The 18,254-nt window shown below is 41.9% G+C and overlaps 1 protein-coding gene across 1 annotated transcript in view; it reads right to left on the bottom strand.

The window, feature by feature from the left end:
* DCT (dopachrome tautomerase) overlaps positions 1-16,691 on the bottom strand; it is a 35,748-nt gene extending 19,057 nt beyond the window's left edge. The window contains exons 1-2 of the mRNA XM_067536801.1: positions 16,382-16,691; positions 4,361-4,660 (exon numbers count right to left, since the gene is read on the bottom strand). Of these exons, the coding sequence (XP_067392902.1) occupies positions 4,361-4,660; positions 16,382-16,691 (610 nt within the window). The remainder of the gene's footprint in view (positions 1-4,360; positions 4,661-16,381) is intronic.
* Between the last annotated feature and the right edge of the window lie 1,563 nt (positions 16,692-18,254).

Genomic DNA, 18,254 nt, shown 5'->3' with positions numbered 1-18,254 from the left:
AAATAAAGTCATAGCACAGACATTCATTACTGCAGTTCATTGCAAAACTGGTTTTTCAGTGCTTTCCGAAGCCGAAGCACTCCGTGGTTGACTCTGAGCGTAGTGCTGGAATCTGGCTGCTCAAAATTTGCAGCCAGCCTATCAGCCTCCACGGCCCAACTCTGGGGGAACTTTTCCCCCTTCGTTTCACACAAATTATGGAGCACACAGCATGCATATATAACTGATGGAATATTCTTTTCACTGATATCAAGCCTAGTAAGCAGACATCTCCATCTGGCTTTTAAATGGCCATATGCACATTCCACCACCATTCTGCACTTGCTGAGCCTGTTATTGAAATGCTCCTTCTCACTTTCCAGGTGCCCGGTGTAGGGCTTCATTAGCCAAGGGAGCAAGGGATAGGCAGGATCCCCAGGATCACTATTGGCATTTCCACATCTCCAATGTTTATTTTTTGCTCAGAAAAGAAAGTGCCCACCTGCATCTTATTGAACTGATCCCAAGTTCCTAAAGATGCGCACATCATGCACCTTTCCAGACCACCCCACACTGATGTTAGTGAAACGTCCCCTGTGATCCACAAGGGCCTGCAACACCACTGAGAAGTATCCCTTCTGGTTTATGTACTCTGTGGCAAGGTGGTCAGGTGCTAAGATAGGGATATGAATGTCATCTATTGCCCCCCCCCCCGACACAGTTTGAGAACCCCATTGCAGCAAACCCATCCACTATGTTCTGTACGTTTCCCAAAGTCACTACCCTTCTTAGCAGAAGCCTGTTGATGGCCCTGCATACTTGCATCACAGCAGCTCCAACGGTGGATTTACTGACTCCGAATTGATTCCCAACTGACCAATAGCAGTCTGGGATTGCTAGCTTCCACAGAGCGATGGCCACCCGCTTCTCCACTGTCAGAGCTGGTCTCAAGTGAGTATTCATGTGCTTCAGGGCTGGGGAGAGCTCTCCACAAAGTTAAAAGAAAGTGGCCTTTCACATTCGAACGTTATGCAGCCACTGCTCATCATCCCACACCTTCATAATGATGCAATCCCACCAGTCAGTGCTTGTTTCCTGGGACCAGAACCGACGCTCCACGGACTGAAGATGATGTGTGACAGCCTGCAGCAAACGGGCGGCCTCAGTGACATTGCTATTTTCCATGCTGTGGCTCCTGTCTCGCCTTTAAAAATATTGCAGAATAAGCTGTGATGCTCGCAATGATAGTCATGAGCGGGCTCCATGTCTCTCTGGTAATGGCATGTGCACGGCATAGAAAAACAGTGCGAAAAACCATTTGCAGTTTTTTGGGATAAGAAGGGAGGGGGAGGGAGCACGTTGCATCATGGGAGGATGACAAGCTTCCCAAAAGCCTCTGCGGCTAGTTGCACTGTGGGATAGCAACCCACGGTGCACTGCTTTGTCTACCCAAGCATGGCGAGTGGGGACGCAAAAGCCCGGCACAAGGAGCGTGGTGTGATCACACTTCTACGACTTCTAAAAGTCAGCGGGTGAAAGTAAATCAACTTCAGTCTGTCATCTAGACATAGTGTAATGTAGACATACCCAGAGAATGTCTAAGATTGTTTGCTTTCACTCTGCTGTTGCTGTCACTGTGTAGCTGAAAAAGTGCTGTGGACAAAGGCAGAGCAGAGGAATGATCTGGGGAAAAGGTGAATAATTCATATATAAAAAGTACAAGGGTCAGATTTCAAAAATATGCAGAACCCAGCAGCCTCCTGCTTAGCCGTCTAACTATATGGTCAGAATTCTCAGAGAATCTCAGCTCCCAGTTCAGGTTTCTAAATGAAGTGGCCAGAGTTTCAGAAAATATTTAGCACCCAGCAGATTCAAATGAGAAAAAATGGGTGCTGATCACTTTTTAAAAATCTGGCCCCAATTGTGTGTCACCTCTGAAACGGTTTTAATTGAGTTTTATAACAGAAAATAAGTAAAAATATGTCTGTGTGTTAAGCTTGTGAATTTAACACTCAGTAAACAATGGGTAAATAGAAACTCTGGATAGACAATCGACATGTAATCCAATCCATTGTGTACATATTACAAGAGTTTCCAAAAAGCGGGTACTTATATGGTTCATATCACTGTACTACACTCAATGGGCACAGTAGGGTGGGGTTAATTGTGGAATACTGTGGGCAACATTAAAAAATCAATAGTTACCATACCACAGTATCTAAGATTGTGCAGTTATTTCCTACTTTAATTAAAAAATATCTCACACATTCTGTTTGTGGAAACTATTATATTTTAATAGTGACCTTTCTACCTTAAAATCTGCTTCTTCCCTTTTAAATCTATATTATAATTTAAATGTGAATGAAATAAAGATATGCATATTCCATGTTAATCTGCAATAACACATTTGTCAATAGCACTGAAGTACAATGAGATATGTGTTACCACCGATTAAGCATACATATGATACATGAGTTTCACTGGCAAACTACAGATCCACTACATTTAAATTGTATCTGTGATTGGATTTAGATACCCACAATGACTAGAGATGAATTCACAGAAACTACTATTCCCAGCCAAAGGAATTAACAAACAGAACTAAATCGTTTAGTTGTTGTCATGTGTGATTGTTTACTAACTTCTGATTTTGAACAGCCTATTATTGTGCAATTATGCTACAGATGATGTCATGTTACTCCATGTTTAGAGTTGAACCTCAGCTTGGATTACATCAAAAAGTCATATATCCCTATACAATGGTTTAACTGCTAGGTTCCTAGAGGGTGGATTGGTTTTAAGATAAAAGGTAATCTTATATTTTAAAGATAGAAGACTCAATTCTGCAGTCCTGAGACCAAAAACAAAAACTTCAATTGACTTTAAAGGGAGTTGAACCCATAGGCAAGTTAAACCTGACACTTCTCCACGTAGGCAGGTTCATAAGGTACTACTCTCTCCGAAAGGGAGATGTGTCCGAGATTCCTTGAGGTAGAGACTTCACTGTTGCTGCTGGTTTTACCTTGAAGACATGCAGATAGTCTGGTGATGGATTGCAGTATAAATCCCTAAAATAGATAGCTAGACAAGTGTAAAAGTCAAGAAGAAGTATAGGCCCGGAAGACATTCAATATATTTTTTCTAGTCCCCCTTTCCACCTTGAAAACTACAAAGCTATTTGTAATTTCTTAATGCATGCATTGTACACAAATACTATTTGTTAAGTATATCATAAAGCATAGCAAAGGATTTAGAATTAATTGGGTCTCAGATTAGCAAGGATCCAGATTTTTGGCTTGTTTGTTTTTCAGGGAAAGTTCAGCAAACCTTGGAATTATTTTGAAGTCCACAAATCAGTCTGGTAGCTATGGTCTGATTTATTTTGGTGAGCACTATAATATCTGTAGCCTTTCCAAAAAGGCATGGCACAAAAGTACCCACAGCTTCTACTAGCAGCACATCATCATAAAACATCAGCTATTTGATGCTACAACACAATCCCCAGGGGTAATGTTTTCCAGAATGTAATAACTGTGATAGCACGTAGGCAGGCAATTCTCTCCCTGTTTCCATAAAAAAAAATATACAATTTTTTCCAGCTCAGACTATAATAATATAGCCACAATATATGAATTACAACTTACTTGCTTTCTGACTGGCAGGTCCTAATATATCCAACTGACATGAAAGATGTTTGTGAAGATGGATGTGAATTTAGGAATTTTTAAAAGTAATTTTTTTTTCTTTTGCTGTATGTATTTTTCAGCATGTAAGTATCCAGATCTTAACAAAAGATAAGTAATAGTAAATTGTTTAATTAAACCCTTAAGATTGTTCACAATGGCTTTAAGTCTTGTTCTCCTAATTAGGCTTTTGTTTTCTGGAGTCAAAATTAATCTCTTTCTCTCCTTGTGTAATGGACATTTGTGATTATATGCAAAAAAATAAGAGTTCAGATTTCTTGGCCTATCCAATACAACTGATACAAAATTAATTACTGGTTATATTTTGATTGTTACAAAACATTGTTGGAGAGTTTCAAATATTTAGCAATCAGTTTTGCAATAAAGTTATAAACCAAACTACAAACATCACATGGGGAATTTGCCTTTACTTCCAAGTTTAATTTCATTATCAATTTCAATGGTAGTTATATGTCTAAATACCTATGAGGATCTGGACCTAAGTGACTTGCCCAAGGTTACAGAGGAAATCTATGGCAGGGCAGGGACTTGAATCCAGGGATCAGACTAGCACCCTAACTGCTGGACCATCCTTCCTTTCACTGTGACTTGATCACTTTTCAACTTACTTACCTGTGTTCAATGATTACATTTTACCGTGTTCTTTATTAGAGCTCTTAGTAAAGGAAAACACCAACCTAATAAGGTGTCTCTGACTGAGTAGTAATGAAGCCACACAAAGTAGTTATAAATACTACAGTTTGAAACTTGTGGTTCAGTTTCATTGGGCCCAAGCAGACTCAGCCTGTGTTGTGTAGCAATCACATAGTCTGGGTGAGTGGTATTTTTTGCATGGTCTAAAGCTTCTAAGAACTGCTCTCTCTCCTCTGCAGTCAAAGAATGAACATTTTTCCGGACAAGAAGTGGCTTCCTTTCATCGCAGTTGGGACCAATCCAGCCAAACTTGCAGTCACCACAGTTATAGCCAGCAAAGTTTCCTGTGTTAAGAGAGAGTGTGGGTTTAGGAAAATGTGTCTATATTAATCAGTGCACAAAACAAACTGACACTGAAATGCAAAGGAACTGAGTTTGTTAGTCTGTCTTTTCCCTAGAGATTTCAGTTCTGGCAAGGTTCAGCAGCTGAGAATATTGACAGCTTTGCCAATTGCTTAACAAAAGTGATGGCTCGTTTCCCAGAAATGCAGCAGGGCCAAGCTTCGTACAAGGCTGGTTATCAAAATAAAGCGCCGGATAATGGGCTTGATCCTGCAAGGTACTAAGAATTTTGGCCTTGAGCCAGCAAAGCATTTAAATATGTGCATGGTCTCATTGAACTTAATGAGACTACTCACCTGCCTAGGTTAAGCAGATAATAAAGTGATTTACTAGTCTGGGCCCAGAGTACTCAGCATCTTGCAGGAACAAGCCCAAAGATGGGATGCCTGGAGGACTCCTGCTCTTTAAATGTATTTTTAAAATAACAAACTGCAGGGGGGCTGCTGGTGGCACAGTGAGGTATCATTAAATGGTGTAAAATGTAAAAGTATGAAAAATAGTATTTTATTATGCGTACAGGTCTTTTCCCACCCCACTGCCTTATATCTAAAACAGTCAGTATCCCTCTGTCGACAAGTACTTTCTGTGCTGTCTACTCAGGTTTTTACAGTATTATGAAGAGCTCTGGGAACACATGGTATAGAGAACCACAGTAATCCCGTATGGCTCAGTTTTAGCACTGCCACATAGTATGGAGCCACATAGACTTATAACAACAAAGTGCAATTTATTCTACAACCACTTCATAAGGGCATTTTAGCATTGCCACAGGTCAATCCTTTCAGTTACTAAGCTTTATTAAATACTCTTAGAATGATTTAAATAATGGGATTTAAATTTTGTTCTGTTTGCCCAGCCTGATTATCAATTGTACTTCCACAAGTTAATGTCAAACTAATTCTCTCCACCAGATGAACTAGCCTATCTGCCTTTCTTTGAAAATTGTAGTGGTAAAATAATGTGATTAATTTCAAGACCAGGATTGAACTTTACCGTTTTGTACTCTGGGGTAGAAATTCAGCACATGTTCAAAATACAGAAATTTAATTTAGAAAATGGAAAAAGAGGCCAACAGTAATTAATGCTGATAACTCCTTATAACTTTCCAGTGCATCTGAACTGCTTCCTTATCTAACCATTGTCATGACCACTGTGCCAGAAATTTCTGTGATCGCTTAACAATAATTCCTTGTAGTGAGTAAACAATCATATGCCAGATTCTCCTGTCAATTACTTCAGCTTTACACTTGTGTAACTGAGATCAGAATCTAGCCCAGAGGCTCCAAATACAAAATCCTTCTAATCTGAATTCAATAATTCTATTGAAATATTGCCCGTAAGTGTAATTAGTGACAGTTGCCAATTTACAGGGTCCACATACTAAAGCATCCATTCATAAATCATGCTTGCAAACTACTTTGTCTAATTCAAACTACAGAGCTTATTCAAATAAGAATGAGCTTCTTTTCCCCCCTCTGGTATGGAGGAACTGTCTCAAGAATTGCAATTACTCCTTTTCATTTTAAGAATTTGCAAAAGCTAAGTTGAACATTAGGTACAGTAGGAGCACTTAAATGAACTGGAAAATGGACCCAACAGATTCAAAGTTTATGTTATCTTTCAGTTAGACTTATACCAAAATGTACTTTACATCCATTGATTTGATATTTTTGCATCTACCAACATATTAAGTCAATCCTTTACTGAAAGCAAGGTTGTGAAAGCAACTTTTCAATAGGTTTTTTAGCCACAATTCTCTTTGGAAAGAAGGAGGAAAGCCATTGGGTCTCTTGATTACACTGATCACAGTTTGGTATTCCATTAAACAAAGAAGAACTAAAGCATTATATCTACTTAGAACTAGGAAGAGGAAAGAAAAATGTGATTAAGTAAAGTGCACAATTCTAAAAAACAATTAAATCAAACTTCAGAAAACTATTAGATTACTTAGCCTGAGCCCCTCAAAACCAATAACTAGTGTTTTTCAAAAGTGCTCAGCACCCAAAACTGTTATACTTTCAAAACACAACTAAAAGAAGTGGCCAAATTTCCAAAAGTAACCACTGTGGAAGCCATTGGGTACTCAGCAATTAGTAAAAGCAAGCAATTTATCTGGATATTTAAGGGCTTGTCTACACTGTGTGTTAAAGCATACCAGAGGGGGGAAATGTTCAGTGGTCTAAAGTCTAATTGTCCCCTGTAGTCCTCGCTGATGCACTTTAAAAGATATCTAGTGCATGCTGATGTAGTTCCATTTGAACCAGTATTACATCAATGTGCACTAAGAATCTTTTAATCCACATCAGCAGGGTCTACACAGGACAGTTAGAGCGCAATACATTAGCGCGCTCTACAATTTACATCACTCTGGTGTGAATTTCTGCACCATGCAGAAAAACCCTTTGTATGGTCATTGAAAATCTTAGCCACTGCCTCTTAGAGAATCCTTCTCCAGTGTTGCTTACTAAGGCCTGGTTCACACTGGGGACTTATGTCGATTTAAAGTCCCTTATATCGAATTAATTACTCCCACGTTCACACTGACACCACTGTTAAATCGAGATAAGGTGCCAATAAAATCGATATAATAAGACCACCTCTGCAAGTGGCGTAGCCCCTAAATCGATTTTGTAAAATCGATATAGTGTTAGTGTGAACATAATGGAGCTTAAGTTGATTTAATTGACCTCCGGAATGTATCCCATTATGCTCCATTTTCACCTGTCTGGCCAATCAACCTGTGGTGCTGTGTGGTCACAATAGCAGGTAAAGTCCCCTCCCCTCAAGCCCCGGGAAGATTTGAATTTCCACTTTCTGTGCTTGCTGCCAGCATAGAGAGAGGTTTGCTAGTGATCTCTGCATGGCTACTGCAAAGCCCAAAGCCCTCCATGCAGTCTGCAATAGCTCTCTGTTTTCGTTTGGACTGCAGGCAGAGAAATACCCCCCGAAACCCCGATCCTGTCTCTGTGGGTTTCTGATGCAAGCTGATTACCCCCCAGCCCTTCATGCCATCTGCAATAGCTCTCTGTTTTTGTTTGGACTGCAGGCAGAGAAATTCCCCCCCGCCAACCCCTGATCCTGTCTCTGTGTGTTTGTGACGCCAGCCAATTACCCTCCAGCCCTCCATGCCGTCTGCATTAGAAAGTCACTTGCTACATGTATAAAATCATAATGATGACAATGGAAACATATATCTCTTCTTCCTCTTCAATACACAATTGCTGAAATTGATCAATAGATACATTCCTCCTAACTTTAAAAACTGTGTCTACATTGTATCCGAGCATTATTAGTTCAAAATCTTCCATATGTATATTGTTCTTCACTAATTTGGCTGTGGCTATCTTGTTACTTTTTTTTTCATTCTGTAGACACCTCTCCAGTGGCCCAACCATTAGTCAGTGCTGCACACAGACTGTCTCAGATTAGGAAAAGGAAGAAACTAAACACCCTACCCTACCCCTGGAGAGAGTGAAGGAACCATTCCTCCCACCCCTTAACCCAAGACATACCTGTTCAAAAATAAAAATTTGCATCTTTTCAAAACGTTTCTTTATTAAAGAAAATCTTGTTCATGAGGGATTTGCCGGGCAGAGATCTGGAAGGGCGGTGGGGGGAGTGGGTATCATCAAAGGAAAACATACAGGAACCGATATTAGGCTTTCATCAAAGGCAAGCAGCATAGAGGGGGGCGGTTCATGGGAAAAGGCAAGGAACATATGGGAGGGGGTGGGTGCTCGGTGCATGAGAAAAGGCTAGCAACATATAGGAACAGAAATCACTAATGCATCACTCATTCTTTGCCTGCAGCATTTGGGAATTGTTCTGCTGAATGTCTTGAAGCAGGGCAGCCTCGGCTGCTTTGCCTTCTTGCTCTTTTTCTCAAGTACCCCATGCTAAGCCGCAAAAAGCAATGGAGATTGCAGGGAGCAAAAAAAAAAAGGCTTGAAAATCCTTTTCGTGTTTGTTTGGGAGGGGGAAAGGGTGGGGGAAGCAGCTATGCATCCTGGGACAATGCCACAGCCTCCGTCACTAGTTGCACTGTGGGATAGCTACCCAGATTGCACTCCTTTCTAATTCGAAATAAGGCTGGCATGTGTGAACGCAAGAGACCAGTTCAAATAGCATAGTAACAGTCTGCTGCTATTTCTTTAAATCGGCTGCTGAAAGTCGATTTAAGCTGATTCGAATTAGCGCTGCAGTGTGAACATAGCCAAATTGTCACTAACTATGTTCTGTGCCTAACGGGCATATTCTAGTCCAATACAATCATCTACATAGCAAATGGAGTTACACCCTAGCTATTTAAGAAGCTTGGTGAAGACAACACAAAATGTTGCCCACCAGAAATTTTGAAACTTGGACACTCAGCAACCTGACCAATTTGCAGAATGAAAGAAAAACATACACACAGCAACTAACAACCACTGTGTAGAAACTATTAAAATCAGTCCAACTCCTGAGTCAACACAAACCTTTCAACATTCACCTGGAGGAATCCTTGCATTCAGTATCAATCTGGTTGCATCAGAATAAAGTCCTGATGACTTCTCTTAAAGTCATCTCTTCAGTAGCAAATGTTGCTCCTGTTTTTGTGTTTTATCACTGCTGTATTTACAGAATGAAAAGTGTAAAGAGGAGGAGGAATATAAAGGAATTCAAGATAAAAGAGAGGAAAAAACAGGGGGGTAATGAATGCAAAGAGAAAAACTGGATATAAAGATATAAGGAAAATGACTGCTTCAAAGAAAGAACAAAGGATTAAACAATGTCAAGTTCAACTCAGCTAGCTTAGTACTCAAACCTGCAAACACTCATGTGCTTAACTTTACTTCCATAAGTAGTCTAACATCGACTGGATTTGACTTCAGTGGGGCTACTCATATGAGCAATGTTAAGCACATGAGTAAGTGTTTGCAGAATTGCAGCTTGATTCCCTAAACTTTAAAGGTTTAGAATACTTAAAGTCTTTAGAATGAAAGATTTTAATCAAGTTAGACATTCTACCACAGCTAGGATGACCAGATGGCAATCTGTGAAAAATCAGGACACTTTTTTTTTCAGGGAAGGAGGGGAGAGGCATAACTGCCTATATAAAATAAATCCCCTAAAGTTGGGATGATCCCAATGATATCAGGATGCCTGATCACCCTAACCACAGAATATAAATCAATATATAGCGGTCTTTTGTATGAGACCTCAGAAAAAAACAAGAACATAAGACTGGCCACACTAGGTCAGACAAGTCCAGTATCCTGTCTTCTGACAGTGGCCAATGCCACTTGCTTCCGAGGGAATGAATAGAACAGGCAATCATCAAATGATCCATCCCAGTGGCCATTCCTAGCCTCTGGCAAACAGCAACCCCTCCTGCCCTGGCTAATAGCCATTGATGGACCTATCCTCCATGAAATTATCTAGTTCTATTTTTAACCCGTTATAGTCTTGGCCTTCACAACATCCTCTGGCAAGGAGTTCCACAGGTTGACTGTGCATTGTGTGAAGAAATACATCCTTTTGTTCATTTTAAACCTGCTACCTATTGATTTCATTTGGTGACCCCCTAGTTTTTGTGTTATGAGACAAAGTTATTTACCTTCTCCACACCAGTCATGATTTTATAGGTCTCTACCATATACCCTCTTAGTCATCTCTTTTCCAAGCTGAAAAGTCCCAGTATTATTAATCTCTCTTCATATGGAAGTTTTCCATTCCCCTAATCATTTTAGATGCCCTTTTCTGTACCTTTTCCAATTCAAAACAAGATCCTCTCTGTTCTGCAAGTGCATTTAAAATCCCATGGTACTTGCAATAAGAGTACAGATTGGTAAAGCTATTCTTGGCCAGAATTAACTTTCCCTCCTTCCCTTTCTCTCTCTCTCTCTCTCTCTCTCTCTCTCTCTCTCACACACACACACACACACACACTCTCTCTCTCACACTTGCCAATATGCACACCCGCACCTGGAATATAATTAAGCATGCTGTTCACCCAGGCCCTGATCCAGGAAAGCCTGCCTGGACAGAAAAATATTTAAGCACTTGCTTAAACTCAAGCATGGACCTAAGTGCTTTCCTGAATCAGGATCCAGATGGTGACCTGGAACACCTGTGTTCAGTTTGCGAAGCATTTGAGAATCCTTAAAAATAAAAAAAAAGAGATAGTAATGTAATTTATTGTTATTATTTTATTTTATTATTTGCAAAGTGCTTTGAAAATATGAAGTGCTGGATTGATATTATCAGTCTAACCAAAGGCCAAGAGACAAAAACTGATTTATACTGGTAAGCTTTTTATTATTTTAGGCAGGACTGATAACACCAACTGTTATTAAGGTTGCCCAACACTTCCCATTACTGGACCCTGTTTTCAGTTGCTTGTAACTTTTCAAAACTTTAATTGTTTGAACTGAAATTTGCCATGCCATATGTCTGCCTCAGGCTGACTTTCTCTGAAAAATGTCAAACAAAATGCTTCAGCCTCTCATGAGAATGAGAGAAGGGAAAATATGTTATTTTACTAATGTTAAAAAATTCTGCCATCTGCTTTTGAACAGCTCTAGCACCCCCATGCTTTGGAGCAGAGACTTGAAATTTGGCTGGGGAATGGCCTTTATGACATGGTTGAGCCTTTTGACTTCCCTGTGAAAATCTTCCCAAATTTAGCCAAGTTATAAGCCTTTGAAAAATGGCAGTTGGCCCATGCTCAGTGGAGCCTTCTTCAATTTTTAGCAGTTAAATCACCAAAGATTCCATCCTCACTGAGCATCTCCTCAGAGCTCCTAGTGCCAATCAGACTGCACATGTGCCAGGCATACAGTGACTGAGTATGCTCCAGCCCAGGGTTACAGGGGCAAACGTGGACTTTCCTTGTAATGGCTGCTCCAGACAATTCCAGTCCAGAAAGGGGCTGGCACCAGAACTGAAATCATGGGGCCTGTCTCTCTGGGGCTTTCAGTGACCTCCCTTGCCAATGCCAAGGCAGTGTAGAGAAGAAAATTGTCTGATTCAAATAGAGAGGGCACAAAAGTTGGACCAAGGGGGGGAAAGGAAAGCAGTAGATTGGTACAGGGAGCCCGGTGAGACTGGGACTGTTTGGGCAAGGAGACTGGGACTGGGTGTCAGGGGGAGCAGGAGACTTAGACTGGTTGGGCAAGGAGACTGTGAGAGGATTGTGGCTGGGAGTCAGTGAGGAAAACAGTGGGGAACTGGGAGCCACTTGGCTTGGAGATTGGATGAGGAGCTGGATGGAGGGGGAAGACTGGACTGGCTGCACAAGGAGACTGGGATTAGTAATCAGTGGGAGGAGGAATCATAAATCACAGAATCATGGAAATGTAGGGCTGAAAGGGACCTAAAGAAATCATCAAGCCCAGCTCTCTACACTGAGGCAGGACTACGTAAACGTAGACCATCCCTGACAGGTGTTTGTCCAACTTGTTCTTAAAACCTCCAGGGTGGGGATTTCCATAACTTCCCTTAGAAGCCTATTCCAGAGTTTAACTAACCTTACTTAGGCCTGGTCTACACTTACCACGGATTTTGGCACTTCCTAACATCTACCTACCACGGTGTCCCCACTGCACTGCGCCAATGGAAATGCCCTCCCATTGACGCAGCGTTACTCTTCTTGCCGGGGTGGATTACTGATGCCCCAGGTTCGATTGAATGAGTCTTCACTGCCACTCAATCGAACCTGCAAAATCGATATTGCATTGCCGGCAGCACCGCTGGCAATGTAGACACACCCTCAGAAAGATTATCCAAATATCTTATCATTCAGAATCTCCGTATCAGCATCTTCATTGCCGCAAATTAAGCCCATTACTTCTTGTCCTGCCTTCAGTGTATATGGAGGACAATTGATCACTGTCCTTTTTATAACCGCTTTTAAAATATTTGAAAACTGACACCCCAGAATGATAGTAGCCTTTTTCGCAACTGCATCACTTTGTTGGCCCATATTCCATTTGTAATCCACTACAATCCCAGTACTGCCACATTGCCAATTGCTCCTCATTTTGTAGATGTTCATTTGATTTTTTCTTTCTTAATGAAGTACTTTGCATTCGTCTTTATTGAATTTCATCTTGTTGATTTCAGAGCATTTCTCCTATTTGCATGGGGGGGCGGTGGGTACAGGGGAGACAAGACAGATCTGTGAAGGAGTTGTGGTGCAGTGGAAGAAGTGAGACAAGGAACTAGCAAGGAGGTTGAACACTGAGAATGGATGAGGACTCCAGAGAGTGTGACTGTATGTACACACTGATGACAGCAAATTCGCTGTCAGATTGATTTTTCTGAATCAATTGAGCGGCAATGAAGACACGCTTAGTTGATTCGGAAGTCAATCTATTAAAACCACCTCCAAAAAAAGCATAGTTCTGCGTCGACGGGAACATATTTCCCATTGGTGCAGCGCAGTGGAGACGGCCCACTAAAGGGAAATTACGAAGTCGATGGGAGTTATGCAAGCTACTCTGCATAACTGCTGCTGTCGACTGCTGCTGAATTTTGCCAGCAGTGTAGACTTGCCCTGGGACTTGGAGGCAGTTTGGAGTGGGGAGAGACAGATTGGATGAGGAGCTGTGAGGGAAGAACAGGGACTGGCTGGGCAAGGAGACTGGGCAGCAGAAGTCAAGCTTAAGGGGACAGATGAAGGTATCTGTGCCCACTAGATAATATTCCCCTACATAGCCTAGAATGGAACCCAAGGTACTTGAGTCTCACCATTCCTCTGCTGTCAGCAAATACCTGTGAAATCCACTGTCCTGGTGAGTTTCTCATCTCCCTCTAGTGCTGTCCACATAGAGGATGACAAGCTACAACTGCTATAAATTACTCTGTTAGCTCAAGTGGCAAAGGTTGAGCAGTGGATCAAAAGGTACCAGTCATGCAGGTGACCCATGTGCATTTCCACATGATGGAATTGCTTTTTTTTCCCCTCCCCCCCCAGTTTTTTTTAAATACCTAGACAATTACACACACAAACCTACATTAAAAGAACATTATTAAGTTTGCAAAAGTCAAGCACTCAAAAGTTAGAAAATGCCAGAATTAAAGTTGCCTGTGCATATGTACTACAATACAGTCGTTATAAACATGATCACATGCTAATTTTTCCACAGGACCCTTGCCTCATTCATGGAGCAGGATAGACCTGCTCTGGAGAGGGAGCAGGGTTGTGTAGTGAAGGAGTCTGTTGTCTCTAGGACCTCTGTGTCATTTGTTGCAGACAGTGGAAGGTGTGCATTGAATGTGGCAGGGAACCGAAAGAAAGAGAAAAGGACAGTCTTATGATTAAGGCAGTTGAATGCTGTCCTGGAGAACTGGAATCTATGCCTGCATCTGCCACAGAGCTCCCGGGTGATCCTAGGCAGGTCTCTGACACCAGCCAGTTCACAGGGGATCGCTAACTGTGTGTTCCTCATTTTCTGGATGCCCGAGATGAGACCCTGGGGTGTGATTTTCAGGAGCACTGAGCACTCACAGCTGCAACTGAACTCAGTGGGAGCTAGGCTTTCAAAATATACAGTGCTACATAATGCAAATACTCTGAATAATCAGGTCCCAATTATCTCAAACTGGGCACCCAAACTTAGTGAATACTTTTAACCTTAATCTCTCTGACCTGACTCCATGAAGGAGTCAGAGAAAGAATGACTTCATAACCTGGTGATTAGGGTACCTACCTGCGAGTGGGGGAGACACAGGGGCCAATCTCCCTGCTCCAATAACTCTTGAATCATTTTTCTACAGTGGAACAACTTCCAGGAGATAACGATCCCTACACCAAAATTTCCCACAGCTCAGCGGTTACAATACCCTCCTGAGCGGTGAGGTACCCCTCTTCAAAGCCTTTCTCCCCATCAGACACAGGGGGAACTGAATCTGGGTCTCATTTCCAGGGCAAGCAGTCTAACCATGGGGTTAAAAGTTACAGAGGAGAGGGAGGGAAGCCACTGGCTGGATTTTGAATAAAGCCTGCTCCAGTAGGCAGCCTCTGAGCCCCATGGCTAAGACAAGCATTCCTCTGCTTATCTTCCCCCAGTTTGTGGATTTCACTGGGGCTTAGGTGGGAAATAGGATACACATGCAAGTGAGGCAGCAGTGCAGATGCTCAAAGACATAAACTTAGACACCTAGGGAACTTCAACAGTAGAAATGCAGGTGACAAGTGAGGTTCGGCAGCAACTGAGCAGGGGTTTTGTAGATCACAGTAAAGCCTAAAACTGGGACATAGGTGCCTAAGTACTTTTGTGGATCTGGGCCTCAGTTTCCCATCTGTAAAATAGGGATAATGCCATCTCCCATACCTCACAGGAGTGTTGAGGAGAGAACTTAATTCATGTTTACGAAGCACTCAGATATTACAGTGATGAGTGCCACATATAGGCCCATGAAGAAAGTAATAATTCTGTCTTCAGTGCAGGGTTTGATAATGTGTAGTAAATAAGGTCCAGGGCCACACATTGAACAACAAGGATAAACAAACGTATTGAATATCTGCTCATTCAGTGAGCACTGTCTATCCTGTGCACTGAAGGATGCAGGGGTCCTGTGGAAAAATTAGTATGTGATCAAGTAATTAAAGACTGTATCAGAATGCATATACACAAGAGGGACAAATTAAGCTTGCATAGGCAACCTTAATTCTGACTTTGCCTAAATTTTGAGTGTCTGACTTTTCAACCTTACTAACGTTCTGTTTACATTACCTTTCACATACAGTTCTATATAACAGAGTAGAGAAAAGACAAAATCTTTGCCCCACAGAGTTTACACTCAAATGCCTCAGTCTCCTAAAAGCTTATGCACATACACACGGTTAAGCATATGCATATGAGTTGGCAGGATCAATGCCTAATTCTGCAGTCCTTACCAGGTGAATTGTCCCATTGACATCAATGTACTGAAAGATACTGAAGGCTTGATATTCATATAGTGGATCCCGGACTTGAAGTCAATGGGACTGCTTATCTAAGGGTTCCATCTACATTACACATTCAGCAGCACTGGAGGCTGCTACAATAGTTTTCTCTCCACAAAGTTAAATCACTGTTCCATTCTGCAGTGTTGAGGGGACTCAATTATCTTTAAGAATTGTACTAAATCCCTGCATGCACCCAAATTTTAGCACAATTATTAAAGTACTACTAAGGCTCATTAGCTTTAGCACAATTCTTAACATTAGGTCCTGTCAGCACTGCAAAGCAGGACTGAGTTTACCAGCTGGGATCCCTGACATCCCTGAAGTTTTAGCGCAGACAGTGCAAAACACTATTCTTGCAGTAATTAATCCCAACTCAACATGTGCAGATACACATGCGCAGCTCCATCCATACAAATGTCTAACAGTCACAAACCCTGTCTACCTTACCTAACAAGCCAGGTTTAAACATGAGGGAGGGAACAATAATGGGGGGCTGGTTTCTTTACCAGTGAGTACAGAAAGAAAAAAAAAATGTAAGCATGAGAGAGAGAACCATGTTCTAACCCTGTTTTGGTGTCTAGGACTGCTCATGTTCCTCTCTCACCAGTAGAGTATGGCTTGGCCATATTTGTAGTGCATCTGGGATCAGCCTTTTTGATCCCTTTCCCGCAGTCAGGGATTTGATCTTCTCTGGAGCAGGGTTAGCACGTCCCTTTTCTCCCCCTCTCACCTGTGCACTGGCAGCTCTGATTGAAGAACTTCAGGGGCCATTGTTCCCGGTCGTCCATGTTGCGAAGGTTGTAGGGGCCGCTCCATGGCATGGTGTCCACCTGAACCTCCCTGCACGATCCCCTACCCTGCTGAGAGCCGCACACATTGCCTGGCTCTTGCCCCAAAGCGGGGCAGCAGCGCTTGGCCAGCAGCGCCTCTACTGTCATGCAGATGCGTGGGAACTGCGCCTCGGCCTGCGGAGGGCAGCAGCTCAGGTAGCCCAGCAGAGCACAGCAGAACCTTCTCACCCACCTCAGGTAGGAAGTCATTTTTTCAGGGACAGTTCTCTGTGCTGGGCTTGGCTTCCAGCAATCAAGGACAGGAGCGAGGGTGTCTCATGAACAGCCTGTGGGCACGAGGAGGACTGCACGTCTTCCCAGTTTCTCAGCAGACCGGGGACTGCCTGAGATAATTTCCCTCGTGGCTTATGATGGTGTTTGTTTAATCCTTGACTTTAATTGCCTTGAATGTGGTTCAAAAGGCCTTTGCTCTGTGGTGCTTGCCAAGATTTGGGAGGATTTATAGAGAGAGTGGGAGAAGCCCTCATTAGGAGGATTAGCACTGCCTAAATCCTCGTGTTCAGCACATGACACCAAGGGTAAAAAGAGACTGATGGGAGGGAAGAAGTCCTGAAGGGCTTTGGAACTCCTATGAAGGGTGCACATTCTTGGATGTACTTCTCTATGTCTTGTCTGTCTCATGTGCTTTGTGAAACTGCTGACCTCAGAGTGAGCCTGGGGTGGTTAGGAACACAGGGCTTTTTTGTTTGTCCGTTGGTTTTTAAATCCAAACCAATTAAACATATTAGAAGTGAAACAATCTTCTGGCATTTGAAATGTTTATTCACTGACAGGTGGTGGCATCTTCAATGAAGCATTGACTTGGAGACAAAGAAAAATAAAGCAGATACAGATACTTACTATGCAACTGCAACATTAACCGAAAATAAAAAAACCACTCCTAACAGCCAGAGTCAAGGACTGTACCCTGTTGTTAATGACTGTAGAGTAGCCAGGGCTTGAATTGTAAATATTTCTGGGGAAAGGAGAAGGGCTTCCTGTTTCTCCTATCCTCTTCACAGAAATATTGAACTACTTTGCAGTTTTAAGAAGGGATATAGTATTGTCTCCTACCAACTGCTTTCCATGCCCAGGATTTGCTTTTATAAACTGTACTATGAACTGTTATAGGGTAATCTGATTGCTAAAATCTCAGAAGGGATCAAGATGGAAGATTCACACCTGAACATTTGTTACCCAGGTGGGAGAAGACATTCTGAACACTCTCTGCATCTGATCTTCATGCATATTCAAATTCACCAGAGTACTTCTAGATGGGTAAGATTTTGCAGGATCAAGACCTACCTTTCTGCCAGCTCTAATTTTATTTGTATGAATTTGCCCACTCTTAAAACAGTGTCCTGAAATACTATCCTTTTTAAGATGATTATGCAAACCCTTGATCTATGCCCAGTTTTTCTCTGGTGAACTTATATACGGTACATTCTTAGCTATCTACATATTATATGTATACATCTTTTATAACTTAGCAAAGTTAAATATACACCAATAACATGAGATATTTCAGTATTTGTTAAATATGAGATATTTTTTAAAAGCTCTCCACAGCATACATTTCATAACACTCTGAGGGCATGTTCTCTCTCTCCACATGGAAAAGGGACAAAATACATCCTTCAGGGTGTATTATGCTCAGTGTAAGTATCGTAGAGTTAAAGTTCTCCTTTTCTCTCTCCAGCCTTTTCCTACAGAGATGAACAAATTAGTAGTTTGGCTGCCCAAAGCTCATCACAATCCAGTTTTACTACCTCA

This window comes from Emydura macquarii, unplaced genomic scaffold (genome assembly GCF_026122565.2).
Source record: "Emydura macquarii macquarii isolate MOO-44397 ecotype Brisbane River unplaced genomic scaffold, CSIRO-AGI_Emac_v2 contig_3671, whole genome shotgun sequence".
NCBI classification, from domain to species: domain Eukaryota; kingdom Metazoa; phylum Chordata; order Testudines; family Chelidae; genus Emydura; species Emydura macquarii.
This window is presented reverse-complemented; position numbering and strand designations above follow the sequence as displayed.